Below are 21,098 nucleotides of genomic sequence, written 5' to 3' on the forward strand. Positions count from 1 at the left end.
TTTTTGTTCAAAATTATTTTTTCAAATTTTTATTAATTTTTATATTAAATCTACGTTTCCAAATCTTGATCTAACAAATAACAAAAATGTAATATTTAAAAATATTTTTTCTTTAACTCTACTACATAAACTTTTAGTTTAAACTTAAAAGAAGATGTGTACATTTTTTTAGAATTTTTTAAGTAATTTTAGAGTACAAAAATTAACTCGGACTTCAGTTACCCACGTGTTTAGAATTACGGTGTCAAAAAAACGTGTTCAGTTGAGGGTTAAGACAATATCATTTTCAAATTATCAAGCAATATAATTTGTACATAATTCGCACAGTTAAAAATAAATCTTTACCTTTAGGTGAAGCGTAGAAATAGCGTATTTCTCTTTGGTTTCTCGCTTCTTCAGGGTAACTTGGAAGTCACCGTAAAGTCGGTGACAATCAGTCACCTCTGACGGTGGAATATACTCCGTACATTTTTCCACTCCGTTCTCGACGAGATCAGTCAGCATGATGACTACTTTACACTGCTGCTCCCAAATCATTCGCCAAAAGTCGGTAACAGTCGAGTCTATTGGCGCTTGGCACGCGATATAATATTTTGTGGCGTTTTTAGGTCCCTGAAAAACCAATATGCGTCTTTAATTCTACGTTGCAATTCTACACAAGTCTCCTCAGACACACTTTCTAATCTTGAAATGAGCGCTGCTATTCGTTTTTATACCATGGAAATAAGAAAGTGGATTCAATTTATGAATTTCATGTTCCGACTAATATTTAATTTTACTTATCTTATTATTATATAATTTGTGTTTAATTTATATTTAATGTATATTTAATTTTACTTTAGTATTGTTATATAAAATAGTGTTCGGAAAGAGTGTGACCAAGCTCGCATGGACAATATTTAATCGTATACAAGAAGAATTGCTATTTTTTAATTTGGCGAAATCAGGCGAAACTTGGCACTTGACTCTTTATAGACAATAAGTCTAAAAAAAAATAATACAATTAAATTTGCATTTTTTGTTTTAATATTTTACCTTAATATTTATTTGTTCATTGATTACGATTAATTTAATCATGTGAGATGCATGTGTGCATTCGTATTATATTTTTTCCTTCGCGTCTTAATTAATAATATTATATCTCTAAAAATATGATTCTATCGCAGTATTTATTTTCCATCTCTTTATGGAAAATTATCGAGACGCTCGCATTTCATTTATTATAAATGTGCAATTCTGTTTTCGGAAAAAATATGCGGTCTTATTAAGTACATATCGAGCGAAATTAATTGCATGTCAGACAGCATTCCGTTTGGCGCACGCTGCGTAATTGCATACACAATACACGTTACGTATACGCATACAAAGCATTGCAAATACCGAGTCGATTGGATTCGCGATATGAAACAATCCTTGATGGCGACGATTCTGATAGATGCGTTTATTGGATTAGTTAATTCGTTCCAAAGTCTTATCCGTTTCCGTTGAATATACGCGCGGAAAAATCTTACAATTAATTGCGATATAAAAATGCTTAGAACGTCAGACATGTTAAACAAATATGACTCTTTTTATATATACTTTATATATTTTATATATATTTTATATTTTATATGTATATATATATTTTATATATATTTTGTGCAGGAATTTTTTGAATTCATCTTTTAAATGTCTATATTTCTAAGAACAAAATATTATCTCTAAATTACATAAAAATCAAAGTTGTTATGTGTGATTCTGCGAATGTATTTGATAATTATTACATAAACCGCGTTACGAGACATGTACGTGTAACGCAACATCTCTTCACCATTTATGCAACGGATGAAATTCCGAATACATTGGTTTTTTCCTCGATTATTATTATTATTATTTGAGATTGCTATTTTATGCCTTATTATATTTTATGAAATACATAATCACAATACTCTTTTTTCACAAACTGAAAACTTAAAAAATAAAGATAAAGCATTATTAAAAAAAAAAACCAAAAATAAAAAGAATTTGAAAAGAGTAATACTTTAGTTAAGACTATAATTTAAATGCAATTTGTTTATTTTTAGATATTAATATAAATTTTAAATTATTCTAAAGAACGTTACACAAGTCAGTTATATTTAAGTTTACTTTAAACGAATCATAATTCGCAATAAAAAATTAAAATAGAAAATTTTATTTTCCAAAAAATTCAAAATCTGACAAATGCTTTTTAAAGTAGAGACTTTAAGTTACAAAATAAAAAAAATTTTTCAAATACGACAATTTTTCGTGGAGTTATGATTATTTAAAGTTATGTGGAATATTTTGCTATAAATTTTTGTTGCCCAGTGTATTTTCACTAATAAAAGAGACAGAAGAATAAACATATTAAAAAGTGTCATTTTTATTTTTCAATTCTAGCAACATCCACTTTAAAGTTTGAATATAAATTTGATTTTTTCGCTCTTTAGAGATTTCTGATTTCCTGAAAATGCATACGAGTAGCGTATATATTCCCTCGACGAATGCATTCTCCAGAATAACGTATGCAAACGATTAACCAACCTTTGTATCTCTTTGACCCGGTTTTGTGAAATTGCGATTAAAAGGCGAACTAGTTATTTCACGAACAATTCTTGACGCTTCCGCGTCTGGATTCCCAGTAGTTTACACGCGATACAATGCACTCACTTTCCCGGCGCGACGTGTTACGCAACATTCCTTTCCCACGCGCTGCGCCAAACGCTTTGCTAGTTTTTAACACGTTAGCATTCACTGCATCGTGGCTGACATAATCCGAGCGTATAAATGCGATTATTCTAATGACATCAAAATAATTACGTATAAAGTTCTCTTTTGACCAGCGTAGTCAGAACGTGTTTTTTTTTTTTTATCTCTCGTTTAGAGCTTGCTCTTTGCTATCGATTAATAAATTAACTCACGTGAAAATATTACGAATACGTGAAATCTGTCACCGCGCGTGCAGTGACAAAAACGTTTTTTTTTTTTTTTTTTTTTTTCTTTTGTAACATCCAAATTGAAATTTTCCTTCTATCTTCAACCTCCATTTTTTCACTTTTATAGATTTTAAACGATTTTGATAGGTGTAATTTATATATAGGAATTAAGTTCCCACTTTATACCTCAAATGTAGACAAAACCATCAGTTTTCTACTGAGAGATTTAAGAAAGAAGAGCTTACGGTAAAAAATTGTCAATTAGTGTGAAAAAAGCGCGAGATCTAAGATTGTTTAAAGTAGACGTTAGATGGAAAATTGAGAATAAAAGTAGGAGAAAAACTCACAGCCGAGACTGGGTCATGCTCAAAATCAATTTCAATCAAGGGATCTTACCCGCACGTAACTGGCGTTGATGTACTCTGTCGAGGCATCATTGTTCAGCTTCTGTAACTGTACCCTCGTCTCCGGAAGTGGTATCACGTTCGCGTATCTATTCTTCACTTCCGCGCCCGGGGGTAACTCGTCTATCTTTCCTGAAACTTGGGGTATACCCGCGAACTCCTCGTTGATTGCATTAACGTCGTTACAGAAAGATGAAAGCCCGGCGAAGTTCAGGGGATGGGAAGGAATGGCGCTCTGAAATAGGAAAATATCTTTTGTAGAGACTTTGCTCGCGTCGTAAAGAGGAACGCGACCTCGCTTTCTTTGATCAAGCTTTTATAAGAAAAGATCACTCAATTTCGATCGTGAAAATATTTAGAGCCAAAATTTAATTCAGTAGAAAGATACATACGATCTCGACAGAAATTATGAGGCAACTATAGTAGATTGTGATGAATCTGCGTTCACAAATTCAAAGCCAGGGTAAATTATTTTAGATATTGATAAGCACAATATGTGCATCATAACTATTTTATTTTATAAATAATTTTGTATTCATAATATGTTAATAAAATAATGTTAATAAAAATTATAAATATTTTCGAGAGATAACAGCCAAATAATTTCTTGCATAATTAAAAGAAAAGCATGATTATTATTATTACAAATGAAATAATGAAATAATGTGTTCAAGATAATAATTTATCAATGCATATCATTTTATGGTATATAAATATACACAAACAGATCTAATTATCCTTGTTAAGGACAGAATTTAAAGTTTGCTAGCAAATAGAATTTACGCAGAATCTGTAAAGAATAATGTTGATAGAAATCTAAGTCAAGCAATTAATGTCTTGGCAATAGGAAACTAATGACAGCTTAATAACAGAAACTATAGCTTATATATTTTATAATACGTTGGCAAACTATATATTTTTATCATATGTAGGCATTTAAATATTACTGCTTATAGTAATTCTTTTACCTGAACGCGTTTTACTTAGATCTATACTTTTGTAACACGTAGTAGCTATAAAAGAGAAAATTGATCCTGCATTAATAATTTAACGGGAAATCTATAAAATTGTGCATTAAAAAGTCATTCGCTTAAAAATTATATACTATATTCGATTAAAGTAACCAAATATTCTCCGTCAATTTTTTTCTTTGTTATCATAACAGTCTATATCTTTTTAATCATATATGTTCTGTAAAAATAAATATTTTTAAATATAAAATCTACATAAATGTATCTGACAACTGCCACAGGATATTACAAACAATAAAATTGTATTCTTATAGGAACGGCACGATGTAAAATTTAAGTGTTATTATGAATCAATCTTTTCTCAAACTCACCGAGTCTTCGAAGGTCGGATTGCCGTAACTTCTCTTGGAGGATCTTATCGCACCCTTGCGTCTTACGCTATTGTACGCCGAAACGCTGTCGAGGCTGTAAGCGTCCAAGGATACCGGTCGACACCGTTCTCCATAGTTGAACCTCGTTTGCCTTTTTCTCATTATAAACTGGAAATGATTACAGATCAAATTAGTGATCGTCATATTCGAGCTAAGCGAATGCTTAAAGCCCTCTAGCAGTTTTACTGCGTTCGAAACTTCGTACTTTTCCGTAACAACCCTAGCCCATCTACTGAAATACTCACAATGTCTCGAAACGCGGTGGCAGTTAACTTAGTGGCCATACATTGAACCGAAAACTGCAGTTTGCGCCAGCGTGCAAAATATATTTATACAAACGATAAAGGTGTGTCGCGGATTTTTATCGATTCTCGATTTTAATGAATATATTTTTAAGATATGCTGCCTTTCGTTCTTATTCTAATCTTTATACTTTTTTCTAATATTCAATCTCTGGCAAAAGATGATTGTGATAAAAAAAAATCAATCATGTTTAAACTAAACGATTTTGTATATAATTCCTATGTTTTCATTTATTTATTTAAGAAGAAAGGCTAGAGCCGGATAAACATACTAAAAATGCCTGCGACGAGTTTTCAAATAACATGTGACCTGTCATGTTCTCGCTGTAAAAAAAAATTTTTTTTTAATTTCAGCTCCCTAACTCTATTATTTTCTGAGTTATCGAGAAAAACGTTATTTTCAGTTTTTATTTTTCTTTCCTGTAAATATTTGAGATGATCCCATATCGATTTTTTTTTTAACATTTATCAACAAAAGACAAAAAAAATAATATTTTTTTATTAATCTCAAATAAAAATTCAATTTTTAAAAAAAGATTGAAATTAGGAAATGACTTTTTTTAACGTGTTTCTTTCGAGGTTCAATCACTAAATTTTTATAGAATACTTTTTTTATGTCTTAATGCTCTCAAATTTTTTCAATATTTTCAAGTTGGTGTAACATGATGAAAAAAATGGAAAATCGTTTTTTTTATAATAAAAACAATTTAAAAGTTGTATTTGTGAAAATTGTTTTTGCATAAAAAATATTTCTATTTTGCAGTGTAATTATAACTATTACAGTTATTATTACTATTATCATTACTATTATAATTATTACAAAAAAAATAAATAATTTTCCGTCTTGTTATCAAAAAATAATAAAAAGAAAGGATTTTTATTTTTTTTTTTTTTTTTTTTACTATGTTGCATCAACTAAAAAGAATTGAAAAAATTTGAGAGTATTGAGATATATAAAAAGAATATTCTCTAAAAGTTTGATGATTGAACCTCGAAAGAAACACGTTAAAAAGGCCATTTCTCAATTTTAGTCTTTTTTAAAAAATCGAGTTTTTATTCGGGATTAATGAAAAAATATTTTTTTTGTGTCTTTCGTTAATAATTATTCAGAAAAAAATCGATGTGGGATCATCTTAAATGTTTACAGAAGAGAAAAATAAAAACTGAAAATGACATTTTTCTCGATAACTCTGGAAATAATAAAGTTAAAGAGCTGAAATTTTGAGGAAAATTTTTTTTTACAATAAGGAAATGACAGGTCAAGTATTATTTGAAAACTCGTCGGGGGCACTTTTTGTATGCTTGTCCGGCTATAGCCTTTATTATTTATATAAGAAGAAATATTATAGTATGATTTATGCATATTATTATATAATCATAATGTCGATGATGTGTAATTTGTCAATTAGTAAATTATACGTTCCTTCTCCTTACGATTGAGAGCAATGACACAGTTTTATTATCAATTACGTCATATTTGAAAAGAAACGGTAGAAATCTGACGACGGTCAGCGAAATGATGAGTTCGTGAAACGCTTGGCAGGTGGGCTATTTCAACATCGTCATTCGCATGCACAACCAACACGACTGTAGAAAAAAACGACACGACGCAATAGCACTGATGAAGCGTGGATTGCTGGCCTATCTAATCAACCATTCAAGGCTGGCTAACCACAACAATATTTTATTCCTTCTGGGAAGAAGACGTATCGGCCAATCCTTTATCATTAATTATGTGTTATTGTGATGTCATAAATATATTTTATGCCTCACGGTAATCCTCGTGTATCGCATGTTTTATGAGTTTTCTTCGTAATAAACTAATTATAATATTCTTTGTCATTATTTCCAATCCATCATTCTCTATTATATTTTATTCTTAATAGCTTTTTTTTAATATTTTGATAGACGATATCGCGTCGATTCGATTATTGCAGATAAATTTATACAAAAATATAATAATCTATATATGTATTTTTTTTTTTGTTTTTTAGTGTAAAAAAAAGGTTTACGTTAAATTACTAGCTTAACGAAGTTGGCTGATCGATTCATTGCAAAAGATTGCTTTTCCAGCAACGAGAAATACAGTTTCGAAAATGGGGCGATACCGTTAGATTTCCTGGTACGGAGCAGTAATTTTCTTTCTCCTCCTTATTAATTGATTCGTTAAGTTTCGTTGGTTTAGATTTCGCTCGACGTTCTATGATTATATTATACGTTCGTTAAAATTAATCACTGCACGCTGCGCGAGCACTGTATTAATATTACTGATAATAAAAATACTGCGCGCGAAGTTGATCTCGCGGTAACGTTATCACAGAAATAATAATAAATAATATTGTAACATTAAAGTGTAAAAAGATAGTTGTAAGCAGCAAAGTGTATGTAACAGCAGCAAGCGTAATTATAAACGTTATATTTTTCGCGACCAATTCCTGCAGTTTTTTTTGCGTTTTCATTAACATTTAAAGATCCGCAAAGTTTTTCCTCCTTTATAATGCTTACATAAATAAAATATCAATTCCAGGAATACAATCTGTATAAGTTTCTTGATTTCTCGTAAAACGATTGACTTGCAATCAATGTAAGTCGTATATAAATACACAATATGTCACCTAAGCGTGATTAGAAAATGAAAAAAGATTATATAATAACGCGCAATTATCTCACAAAAGTAAAAAAAAAAGTTTGTCGTGTAAAACATTATGCATGCATTATGACTGTCGCGTCATCCGCGCGACAAGAAGAAGAGAAACATCGTCTTTCACCTTCCAGGTGATAACACACACATACATAGACATATTATCATGAACTGTTACGTACGTTGAAAGAAAATTATGGGCAGACGAATGGACGAACGAACGAAGACATCGGCATGTAACATCTCGCGAATGGAGATTTATCGCCATGCAAACGCGACGCAGCAGGCTACTACGTCAATGAACATAGATTTTCGCGGACCTGCGCAGCTGTATCTTGAAACATTAGTATTTTCTATTTCCATCCTTCGGTAACGTGCTACGTGACGCGTAAACACGGCACAAAAAAAAAAAAAAAAAAATACGCATTCACAATCAAAATTCTAATTGTAAGATGAGTTAGAGAAAGTCACTTATATATATGAATGACAGCTTTTGAAATTTCTCTCGCAATTATGTCTCGCAGAAAATGTCAATCAAAAATTCAATTAGTCTTACCTACGTTACATTCAAATCGATTTCTAAAGTATCTTTTATTTCGCGTAAAAGATGATAATTCAATGTCACGTCAGTTCAATAAAAACGTCAATCGATAGGGTAAACTCGGATAAGGTGGCCATAGTTTTTTAAAATGCAAAAAAATATACTTTTATTTTTGTTATTTTTTTAATAATGCTTGGCATATCTTCACTGAAGCTTAAATTACGTAATATTATCGAAATTGAAAGGAAAATATTTAATAAAAATTTTACATTATCAAAATAGTACAACGTAAGCATTGGTCATCATACCCAACTTTAAAAAAAAAGATGTCCATAATATTTATTTTTAAAAAATAGTGAAAACGAAAATAAAAATTATAGATCATATAACAATTTACATGTCTTTATAATATGTCTAACGTCGATTACGATAGCTTAACTATGATTTATTCGACGTTATAATGGTTTTTAGTGAACAAGTGAAAAACTTTGCAGGTAATCAAAAGTAAAAATATGATATAAGATTCACAATATCGTTATTTCGAATAATGTATGCACATAAACTACTGTAAATATCGATTATCTTTGATAATGATTAGAAAAGCGCACTATGTAGCGATTATTGAAAATAAAATTACAGCCTGTGGCCATTTTTTCCGCGTATACGGCCATCATACCCTAGTTTACCCTATATTTGTCAAGAGTCAAATATAATAGATATCTCTATTTTCGAGGCTATTGAAAATAAATTAAAAATAAATGAGAGAAATGCTTACCAGGAGTCCCGCTAGAAGTAGGAGACAAATGAAGGCCACAGAAGAGACCACGACGACAGCTATTGCGTTTCCGGAATCTGCTTCCGGTACCAAAAGAAATTTGTGTATCTGAAAAGAACCAATGACCTGAGGAAATTTAATAAAAAAGCTCCATCGATTATACTGGATGTCTGATCGAATATAATTTTAATAACTTTCATACGACGTAACATCGATCAATCATGATGTAACAGAGAAGGAGCGCTTCGTTAAAGAGAAATATCTTTAACGATAACCGAGAATTACTCCCGAGTTGATGAAAGATTCTCGGCTGATCAACGGAAATATTAAATTTTAATGAGACATGTCAAAGCACAAGAGTTAATAATAGACTTTCGCTGATGTTCGATAGGATCCAGCACATACAGTTATTGTATATAATATATTCTAATTCGCGCCCGATCTCCTCCGCCGTTTTCAACTTACTCTCACTGGGAAGTTGGGATGAGACACCTTGTATAAACTTGGTAGAATCTTCGTCATGGCGGCGTCAAATTTGTTATCCTCATCAACAACATAAACCAAGATCGAAGTTAGAGAACCGTCCATGGATGTTAGAGATGAATTTGCCGGCTCGGGACAAGGGTTTTGATGGATCATTATTTGCTTTGGCAATACACGTCTGCAAGACAAATAATTACATAATATGTAGCGAACATTGAATATGTTGATTGAATTTTTTATTATTTTTTTTTAACCAAACATATTTTATTCAGAATTTTTAAGCTTTGATATAAACAAAATAACTTATGTGCTGCAAAGAATGTCATTTTATGTTAAAATAAATTTGCAGATTCTCTATAAATTTGAAATGTAAATCTATAATTCTCAACTATACATTTATCATTGCTATACAATTTAAAATTGCCGGATATTTACATTTATAAAATAATACTGCTATTATAACAATACATAATAGGTAACTATTTGAATTGTTTTGAAAGTAAATGGTTATTACTTCGCAATAAGTAAGCTGAAATAAATAAAACATCATATTGTAAAAGAGACTGGTCCTTTTTATTACCATAAGTATTTACCATAAAAAAAATATAATAATATTTTAATAATTTAAATATACATACATTATAAAAAGCCAAAATTTGATTACATATTTTCAAAATGTTATGCATCAAAATCGGTACAAAACTACAATCGTTTGCGAAAACTTAATACAATTAAAAATAAATAAAAATTTTTTATTTCCAATTTTGAAATATTTTTATTAATTTCTTCTTTTAATTTTTATTTATCTTTATTTTTTTTATTTCAAAAATAAATAAAAACATAAATATCCAGCACAATGTGTTTATTCATTATGTCAGGAATTATGGATGATGTCAGGACGAGAAAGAGATAAAAATTATATCAAAAACATACTTCTGACATGAATGTACAGGTTCGTTTTTCCAACTTCTTTAAATCAATATTTACTATTAAATTCATGATACGTCTCAATATCTTTGTCTCCATTATAAAAGCATTCGATAAAAAACATTTTTTTCTTTGAGTCTTAGGGCGTTCATCCTGACTTCATCCTGGCTTCATCCTGGCTTCCTTGTTGACTTGTACGAAGATTCAAACGAAAGTCCCGGTATTCTAACGAAGGTACCGGATTCTAATCGATTAAATAACGACCGAAATCGAAGAAGTGAAATACAGGGTGATTAAAAACAACCTGATGTCCTTAAAATGACATGTTCTTCAGCGAATTCTAAGACGATTTTAACATAATTGAAAATAGTTAGCTATTTATTAAATATTTAATTACGCGATATAAGTATAATATTAGTATAATAGATTTGTGACAAGAAAATTTGCTTGGAATAAAAAAAAAAAAAAAAAAAAAAAATATCATGAAACACTTACTTGTCCATGCCGTTTGTGAGAATATCTGCAATCGTCTCCTTCAAGTCCTGGAGCCGTGAACAGACCTCGTGCAGAGTACCTTCGATGACAATTTTAACTAGCAACGTGATCTCGTCCGGTAATAAAATCTGGATATTTTCCGTTGTCTCTTCGTCAGGCAGTTCCGTGAAACTAGATGTACTCCAGAGAATTCTCGTTTCCACGGTGCTTGTGGCGAACGGAACTGAAAAGCTCTTCGTGGCGTTGGTCGTGACGCCCGAATTCGGCGGAAGTTCCATCGTGCCTGGGGCGGACGTCTCGGTGACGTTCGCGTCGGAACTTGAGTCCTTAGATTCTGAAGGATCTTGAGTAACGCTGGAGGCTGCTGCGGTATCAGCGCCTGCGGTGGTGCTCATGAGATCAATAACACTTACAGTAACTTCGGAGTACTTGCTGAATTCCGTGCGACTGCTTTGGTCTTCAGAAGCGGTCTGAGTAACTGAAGGATCTCTGGCTTCGACAGTTTCGTTGTTGCGTTGGACGATTGATACTTGATCCGTCGTCGAGGCACCGTCTTCGGTGGTTATCGGGAGTTCGGTAGACTCCTCAGATTTCGTCGTAGTAATAGTCTCGTTCGTTGAATTATTGGATGAATCTCGCATTGTCGTGGTATTCGAAGACATTGTCTGTTCCTCGAAAGTTCGTCCTTCCATGTTTCCCTCAGTCGTGTTATTCACCGAAGAGACTGCTTCCATGAGACTGACGAATTCGATTTGGATAGACGTAGTTGTTGGAATTCGCGACTCGTCGGGGTTTAACGTGGCGTACGGAGATTCGGTAGTTCGATTAACGGTCGAGGAAGACTGCGGAGGAAGGAAGGTGACATTCGCCTTCGTTGTCGATTCCGTGAAATTTTCGGAAACCGTCGCGACGGTGCTAATATCCACTGCTGACGTCATCAAAATTGCAGACTTGTTCGCTTGCGGGGTCACGTCTTTATCTAAAGGAACTAATGTGGATTCGGTGACAACGAGAGTTGATCGTATCATCATAGCTTCTTCCGGTTCCATCTGAATGTCCGTATTCAGAGGAATCGTCTTTGATGTATTCGGCATTTTCGTGGAACGCAAAGTTGTTGATTCCGTCGTTTCGCCGGAGTGTGATTTTACTTCCTTGCCGTTCGGAGTCGAACTGACTTCCGTTATTCCGTTTCCGGTCACATCGTAACCTTCGCTTCTAATTTCAGTCACTTTCTCTGCCTCTTTTACACCTGACACGTCATTGTCGTTCGATCCCGAACCTCTCACCTTCGCGGTTTTATTTAAACTGTTGTTCAATTTCTCAGGAGAAGTTTCGTTCATCGGTCTAATAACTGAAATCGGTATCATCGTCACTGATGAGGAAATGGTTTCCGTCGTGGAATTCGCGGATTTGTTAATATTTTTCTTATCCAGTTTCTGTTGCTGAATACTATTTTCGATCACAACCGAAGGTTCCGTAACGACAAACTTCTTTTCGGATTCGCCTTTTCCAATCGTGTTTTCGTAAGCTGATGTTTCCTCAGTAACGCCTTCATTCTTCAATTTCAAATTGATTTCCGTTGTCATTTGCAACGATTCCCTGCTGGATTTCAGGTAAGGGTAAGGTTTCTGATCTATTCTTTCCGTGCTGGAATTGTTGCGCAAACTCGGAGTGACCGATGATGCTTCGACTTTTTCGTCGATTTTTATCGGAGCTGTAGATTTTACTTCAATGTTCGGGAACTCGTTAACTCTGGAAAAACCGATAGTTCGGCCTTGCGGAACAGGACTAGGAATGGCCTCACCAATGAATGAAGTACGTCCTTCAAGTCGATTGCTTTGAGTCGTTGTTTCGGGCAATTTTACCTGACTCTCAGGTTTCCCTATTGATTTCCGTTCTTCCGTACCATCTATACTCTCGATGGTGGTGTTGACAGAAGAGGAATTTTGTTCGTGGTTTTTGTTTCCGGCGCCAATCTCGTCTTTCCTCTTGATGGCCGCCTCCTGGGTATCCAATTCATTAAAGTGCGAATCGTTTTTTGCGGTGTCGTTTGCGGTGGATACGATCCTCAAAGTCGGTTGATGGCTCACATTCTTAACGACTTCTATCTCTTCTTTCGGATCATTTTTCCCGCGCGATTCTTTAGTGTCGATGGAGCGATTACTCGAGTTAATTTTAGGCTCATCCCATAATACAGTAACAATATTGTACATAAAGTTTATGTTCGTGTCGTTAATTAACGAAATGGTAGTTCCTTCGTATTTCTTTTCATCAATTTTTTCCAGATCAAATGCTTCGGATGCCGTTGTCCCTAAATAGCTTGCATTTTTTTTGGATCTTGAAGGATCCTCGCGCTGAATCTCGCTCGCCGTAGTCACTTCTCGATCTAATTCATGACCCTCCATCTTCAAATCACCCGAGATATCTTTGTTCTTCTTTGATTCGCTTTTCGAAATAATCTCCTTTTCGGACTTTATAATTTTATCCTTTTTTTCGTCTTCGATTACTGATTTCGAATACATCGAAGAGAGGTCTCCTCCGATAGATCTAACGGTCGTTATTTCTTGTTTACTTGCAGTAACATTTCTTTTCTCTTCATTCTTGACAGAGGATTGTCCCTCTTCGTGTCTTGATTCTGATGTTTTCATAAGATTCGTGCTTAATTTTTCGTCGACAATTTTTCCTTTCAAACTTGGAGAGATGGTTGTATCGGATATTCCTTCACGGTTAGAATATTCTACAAGTGTAACATTTCCAGGGTTCTTTTTACCATCCTGCTTCGAGTCATTGAAAGTCAGCTTCGTGGTTGTTACAGTCAGTTCGTTCGTGCTGGAGAGTCTGAGAGCGTCTTCAGAGATGACTTTCGTGCTGGTGCTTTTCCCGGAGCTCTCAGCGGCGATGTCTTCATGTTTCGGCTTTCTGTTCCCATCTGACGACGACGACGAACCCTCGGACTCGTCGTTCGATTTTGTCGAATTTGCATGTGTCGCGTCCTTACCGTTGACACTGTCATGTGATCCATTTTTCTCATTATCTGTCTTTTCGTTCGCCACATCGATATTACGTCCATCTTTTTCCGTGATTGATTGATTCTGATAGATTGAGGTCCTTGTTAAGATCGTCGTAGCTTCTTGAGGAGTCAATGCTTTTTGAAAATCAGATTTCTCTGACGTCACACTGGACGCTTCCGTAAATTCCGCGACCACATTGCCAAACAATAGTAGAAAGGTTCCTGAATAACATAGTTTAGTTTTAATTTTAGAACTGTGTTTAATTTTGTCGTTTAATAATAAAAATAATTTAGTTATTACTACCCATAGATTAGAGTCTAATCATAAGATGTGATTGGGAAGATTTTAAAATTTTGCATAGAGAAAGTTTTTTATATAACAAAAGATTGACCTCAGAGATGATATTCATAAAAATAAACAGTATAAATTTACAAACAGACACAGAATGTTTAAACTCTTCATATCTAAATATTATAAATAAATTACCGAAAATCTAAACAACCTGAAAGACTTTGTTTGTTATTATTCATGATTTTAAAGATATAACTGTCGACTCTTTTACCATTATCATAAGATCAGTCCATCGTTAAACATTTTTATATAGTTAAGAAATTTTGGAGCATTTATGTAAGTTACAATTTAACACATTGTATCTTCTACAAATTTTTTATCAACTAGTGAAATTGTGAGTTGATTTTTAATTATTTCAATACAGATTTTCAATCTATTATTTTTATTTTTAATTTGACGAGTCAATCTATTTGACGTGTCACTTCTTGCCTACTAACCAAAGGAAAACACATCAACTCAACAATTTCTTATAATCAAACTTCATGTTTAATTTTAACCGATCGACTACATAATGATGTTTAACTTTTCCTAAAGTTTCGTATAATTATTTACTGGTGCTATTTAATGATAAGTTAATGTACAGTTATATGGCTTAAAAAACCCATGTTTTTTTCTCTCATCTGTTTTTGTACTTTTGCGCTGAAGAAGGTCAATAAAATTGACCGAAACGTACGTTAGTATAATAGATTAAATAGTTACTTATTGTTAGAATAAAAATTTTTGCGCACTAATTACAGCGTTTGCTCTTACTCGCCATTTGTCTAACTTAATTTTTTATCCGTTTAATTTTATTTTCCCAATATAATGACTACTTCAATCATCTTTACTCCAATTGCATATCTTATATTATCATTTATTTTTTATCGTGATTTATTTATGTAATTCATATTATAACTTTGTAAAACATTTGTACTTTCAAGGAGATACGCGGAAAAATTTCCATTAACAAATTAATTTCCATCAATGTTACGTTTGACAATAAAATGGTGATTTATGATAATGACCCTCGCAATAAGCGCGTTCGCTGACGCACGAAAACAGAAGTCAACAACAACGACAACTGGTTTCGCGACCGAGGCGTAAAAATAAAAATGTGACGAGCGTAGATGAGGCGTTTAATGGATCAGGGAAAAACCGGTTGTCCATGGAATTGCCGGCGGGTACTTTCGTAGCTATTCACACGGGTCTCTACGATACAGTTCTACGGGAAATTGAAAGCCCGTGCAACGAATATATGCGTTTGAATATATAAGCAGACCTCGGAATTATGCAGGCTTCGAATGTGTGTCCTCGTGTCTCGCTGATCCACGTCGATACACGACGACTATTCGCTCGTCGAAAGAGAGCGTCGGGATAAATATTTATTTTATTGCCGCGCCCACAGAGATTCGCAGCGAAAATTTTCCACCTGACTTTGATACTCTCGACGCTACTCGATTTGCATTTCCGACGGGTATTAAAGATTTTATAGCGAAATATAGATTTTCCATAGAAGCCGAGTTGTTTCGTACACAGATAAATCTCTCTTTATTTCGTAAAGTATATACTTCCTATATACATTCTCTAGAATATATATTTTTATTTATTCTCTTTCAGATTTGCAATGTTTGATATTCAAAATGTTTGTTTTTCAATTCTTTACATTATTATTATACATCGCAGAAAAATTATAAAAGAAACAAAAATGAATAATAATTCACATAAAAATAAAGTTAATACAAAAATTTAATTAATTACGAGCTTATATTTGTCTAGCCTAAGTCTTTTAATAATAGAATAATGAATGCTTTCTAATTCTTCCATTTTACAAACACAACACTTTTAATAATTGCTGAGAATTTTCACAGTACTGCCTGTACAATTACAACGAGTTTTGTTCAATGATAAATTTAAATGAAATGTTAATTAGTTCTAATGTTTATAAAGTGACGTGTGTGTCTATGACGTTTGTGTTATTTAAGTTTTTTCACTCAAACAGTTGACAAATATTTAAGTATTCACATTTAATTAATTTTGGAATCATTAAAATAATTGTTGACATTTATTGCATCATCGTTTATTAAAACGTGTTTTTTTATAAATATTCTAGCTAATTAATTAAATTTATAAAATTTCTGTCATAAGCAGACTTTAATTCATCGACGAAAATTCAGAAAATTCTTTTTAAAAACACATCGATATTTTTTGTATAAATAAATATATGTGAGAGATTTAATATGTACGTATCTGTGCAAATATTTATTTGAGATTTCTACCTAGACCCTAGACTATACGATATATCACAGTCTAGCCGATGCGTGTATGTATGTACTTGAAGGATTAAATTTAGATCAGAACGGCAACATTCGCTATAAATGAAAGGGGGACGAACCGATGGATTGCACGACGGCAGAAGGCGAGATGGAAGATTTTGTTGTTAAGCTGCGAGTTACAGTTAACTTGCAGGCGGGCGCGCTGCAGTAAAGCTAACAGTACTTGGTACAGTCACCTCGATTGGCAGGCTTTACATCATGAGTTCACAATGCAACAGGATGCAAGCCGAGAGATACTCGCCCATTCTCTTTGACGACGGCAATACCGCCGTCGCGCGCAATACGACATAAAAATAAAAAATTGCGTGCATAAATCCGCTTAGAACCGTTCCTTTCTTCCGGATAATAATGCACGCTATTTCAGAACGCGACCTATTTCTCTTGTGCATATCGTGAAAAATAAAAGTGGAAGATTTAACGACGTCTTTTCATGGTGACTAAAACTCACCTATACATCCCAATATGAGGATAGACGTTCTTCCGCGAATCATTTCTGTCCGTTAGACCTCCTCGCTCGTTCTGCAACAAATATTATTGTAATATTATTTCACTTGCATACCACGTGGATGTAGAAATATATGTTTAACGGACATTATAAATATCTATCCACAAAATATTTTAATATTATATGTTTTCATGTAACTGTCAAATACTACTTGCATAATGCAAATCGTTAAATTTATATAAGAATAAATTAATAATTTATATAAACAAAATTTTGTACCTTCATACGTAAAGCTATATATTGTAATAAATATTTTTTGCTAGACAAAGATTAACAATGATATTTATTCTATATATATATATATATATATATATACTGATTGTGAGATATTATATTTATAAAAATAGTTTTATTAAAATATAAAATTATGACATACACAAAAAAGATTACTCTTCTATGAATATTTTATCTTGTAGAATGTAATATCAGTATGTGCATGATGTATATGCTGTTGAATAAAATTCGAAAGAAAGGAAGAAAAAAAGACGTCGATCAAGAACTTGGAAATGAATACAATTCGCTATATACTCAGGCACATTTTTCAACATTGTAAGGATGACCTCGTTCACGAGCCTGCTTACCTTAGGGAGTATAACATAAAACTCCAGACCGCAATGCAGCGCGCAAGCTTTATTAAAAGTTTTCATCCCGCGTTTCCAACCATGTTGCACGAAGATACAGTATTTCGGTCAAGGATACATATCTCTCGATAGTCTTTTGAATTTGCATTAAAATAGTTTAATATCAAATTCAATTTCGTAAAAGAAGATTTGTCTGTGTATATATATAACATATTAATTATACGATATAAATTATATGATATTTATATAATATAGAGAGGATGGTAGCATGTTTCTTGCCAAAATTTCACAAAAGCAATATTTTTTTTTATGTTTAATCAATAAAGTAAAAAAAATAAAATATTGGACTAAAGTCCAAAATTATTTAATTACCATAAAATGAGATACAATTTAACGGCTCGTTTATTGTATTATATAAACACGCTCGTTGTAGCAACGTGCGGATATTGAATACGTATCTAGCTTTAATTTAATTGTAGAAAGTAATCGTAGAAAGTACAATATGATATATTTCTGTTCTCTACAAATTTAAAGACTACACTAGCCAATTATAACTATTATAAGAAAAATTAATTTTGATGTGTTACATTAAATCAATCGCACAAATCCGTATATTATGTTGGAGACTTAAATGAAGTCGGTCAATAATTCATATAATAAAATCATTAATAATGGCAAAAATGGAAAAAAAAATATAATTTAAATATATTTGAAATCTCGCGGTTATCTGATTAAATATACTTATTAAATATTTGAGTATCTGACAAAAATATTTTATGTAAAATCCTTCTTTCTTTATCTAAAATTCTGTTTTAGACTATAATCTAAAATATTATATTATGTTAATTTGAAATCACAAAAAAACCGTCTTTGATGTATTACATAAAATTTTATTTCTATTTATTTTTTTACTGTATGTGTAAAGTATATCATTATTTCGCTCAACGAGCCAAATTACTCTAATAAACTGAGCTATATCTTTGCCTCATGAAACCATATTCCATTTTATCGTCCTGTTTTAGAGTACATCGTGGCGAGAGCTTGTTCCGTATTTCCTTATTAATTCAGGAGCGAAGCACCAAGGAGAGTACGTCCAAAGTGTCCATTAAATCTCATAGTATCTTTGTGGCGAGTGTGCCGAGAATGTTCGCATAAGCGGATGCATCATAAAACCAGACCACGGCAATCGAAAATCATAACGTCAGCATAAATAAAGACGTTAGAGTAGGTGCGAGTCTCGATGTTTCCTGACAGAATCTGTCTAGTCGCGTAATTAACGGCGCATGCGGTGGATTTGCTAACATATCGCGACTTAAGTGTTTTCAGCAAATACATGTCTTTAGTTATTACACCATACGCACTTGCATGGGAAAATAGTTGCGAGATGCGTCAGCGCACATTCCTAGCTAGAACAGGCGAACGAGACCCGAGGCGCGTGTGTCTATAACGTAATTACGCTTTGATCGATTCAATTGTATCGTTTAGCTAATGGCTCGCGCGTGATCACCAAAAATGTAAAATTTTGCAGATTTTATTATGTAAATTACGTATCATGAATAAACCATGATATTCATTTCGAAAGGTTTCAACTTCTTTCTTCAGTAGTTGCTTTTATAAAGAATCGCAGTTTAAAGGAAACATTTGTTCTTCTTAATAAACATTGTATATAGATAAATATATAGATTAGTATTAAGGCTGTTGGAAAAGAATGTAGATAAAAGTAGATAAAATTTTCTAGAAAAGTTACAGAAACCGCCGTCGTGTTCCTCAAAGAAAATTATATTACGAAAAAAAAAGACCGTGTCGTTTTTATGAGAGTTGAAAACAAAAACTAATATTCTATATTTTATATTTTGTAAAATAAATGAAACAATAAGGTATATATATATATATATTTTATAAGTGTTGAGAAGAATAAATTTTACATACGTCAAAGAGAAAAGATGAGGTTAATGAAGAATTTTGAAAGCTTTTGCGCAATTAATTAATGCACGAAGGGATCACATCATTAAATGGGAAAGATATCAAAGTGTGATATGTACTTTGCGCTCTTACAAAAGACTCGCAAATCCATTAAAAATGTTTTATATCAAAGTTTTATGATAAAAACATTTCTAACTTTTAACTACATTAATAAAAATTTTGAAAACAATTTTTTTTTAAAATCTTTAGAAAACTTTTTTCTAAATTTTATTAATGCGATTAAATAGAGTTGTTTTGTCATGAAAGTTGTATAAAACACTTTTTAATATCTCGCATAATCTTCGAAATATATCGAATAAAGTCATTCTATCACATATATGAAGCGGATGATTTTACGTTTCTAAGCAGCAACTAAAAATGTCTCAATTCATCTATTTATTCCCTCCACGCGTATAAAGTTTCATCAATATCAGAAATTTCGAGTTCACGAGGTTCTCTTGTTAGTCATGCGAACATAACATAGATATATGTATGAGATTTGTTGCGTTACATCGTCGTATCTACGATGTAGCCTGCAGGGATCATCGTTCAGCCAGAGTAGCGGTACCAAAGGAGGTCGACCTCAAGGCTCGTCAATTAGATTAGCACAAGTTAGGCTGTCGCCCCGAGGTACACAAAGTCTACAGTTTCTCATCATGCAACAATTTTGTACATACGTGTTCATTCATGCATCGAATTCGATCTCTTTGTACCTGACAAATAGAGGTATCGGCTTTGTCGAGTGCCGATTCTGGATGTTTGTCTAGAACTTTGGATCCCGCTGTTTATCGTGACCCAAATAGACCAAATATCGAACGTCGCGTTTGTACGGTTATTGTAACCCAATGTTTCACTCAACGATACGCGTTATATACGAGCGTTTAGATATTGGTAAATGGAGTCTATTTACATTTTCTCGTGCATAGGAAATCATAGAAAATCAATGCTATTTGCTTTTAACTTCCAGCAAATATATTTGTCTTCAACAAAATTATTTATGACACTGTTGTATTTAAGATATATCGGTTAAATAAAAAATGTTAAAAAACTGTACTGTCAAATGGATAACTTATTGTGTCAAGATTAATTATGACTTATTAAAAATATGATAACTAGTAACAATTTATGTAATAAAAATAAAATCTTGCTATAATACAATATAGCGATATGTGAAAAAAAAGGAAGTATATTTAAAACAATAATTTAACAAAACCATGATTTGTGTACGAGATATTGATGGCATAGTATTATTAACAATTAATGTTAATAATTCAAAGAATTTTTAAATTTTATATTGTATATGTTATACTTTATTATAATTGTTATGTTATAAATAGTTTGTAATAGTTATGTTATACTTTATAAAATAGTAGTAACATTTATTTTCTATCAGTTACATTACGATGAATACTGTCACTAGGATTTTGGTTAGCAACATAAAGCAGTACGCGTACAATAGATGACGGT

At 32.4% G+C, this 21,098-nt stretch overlaps 1 protein-coding gene across 2 annotated transcripts in view; it reads right to left on the reverse strand.

Moving 5' to 3' along the window:
• The window catches only part of LOC140670585 (uncharacterized), a 59,515-nt gene that overhangs the window by 5,202 nt on the left and 33,215 nt on the right, over positions 1–21,098 (reverse strand). For both annotated transcript variants that reach the window (XM_072901274.1, XM_072901267.1), the window contains exons 2-8: positions 17,032–17,102; positions 10,910–14,141; positions 9,470–9,665; positions 9,005–9,112; positions 4,686–4,853; positions 3,336–3,578; positions 346–612 (exon numbers count right to left, since the gene is read on the reverse strand). In XM_072901274.1, the coding sequence (XP_072757375.1) occupies positions 346–612; positions 3,336–3,578; positions 4,686–4,853; positions 9,005–9,112; positions 9,470–9,665; positions 10,910–14,141; positions 17,032–17,074 (4,257 nt within the window). In that variant the 5' untranslated portion in view covers positions 17,075–17,102. The remainder of the gene's footprint in view (positions 1–345; positions 613–3,335; positions 3,579–4,685; positions 4,854–9,004; positions 9,113–9,469; positions 9,666–10,909; positions 14,142–17,031; positions 17,103–21,098) is intronic.

The sequence above is a fragment of the Anoplolepis gracilipes genome, chromosome 1 (genome assembly GCF_047496725.1).
Source record: "Anoplolepis gracilipes chromosome 1, ASM4749672v1, whole genome shotgun sequence".
Lineage (NCBI taxonomy): Eukaryota > Metazoa > Arthropoda > Insecta > Hymenoptera > Formicidae > Anoplolepis > Anoplolepis gracilipes.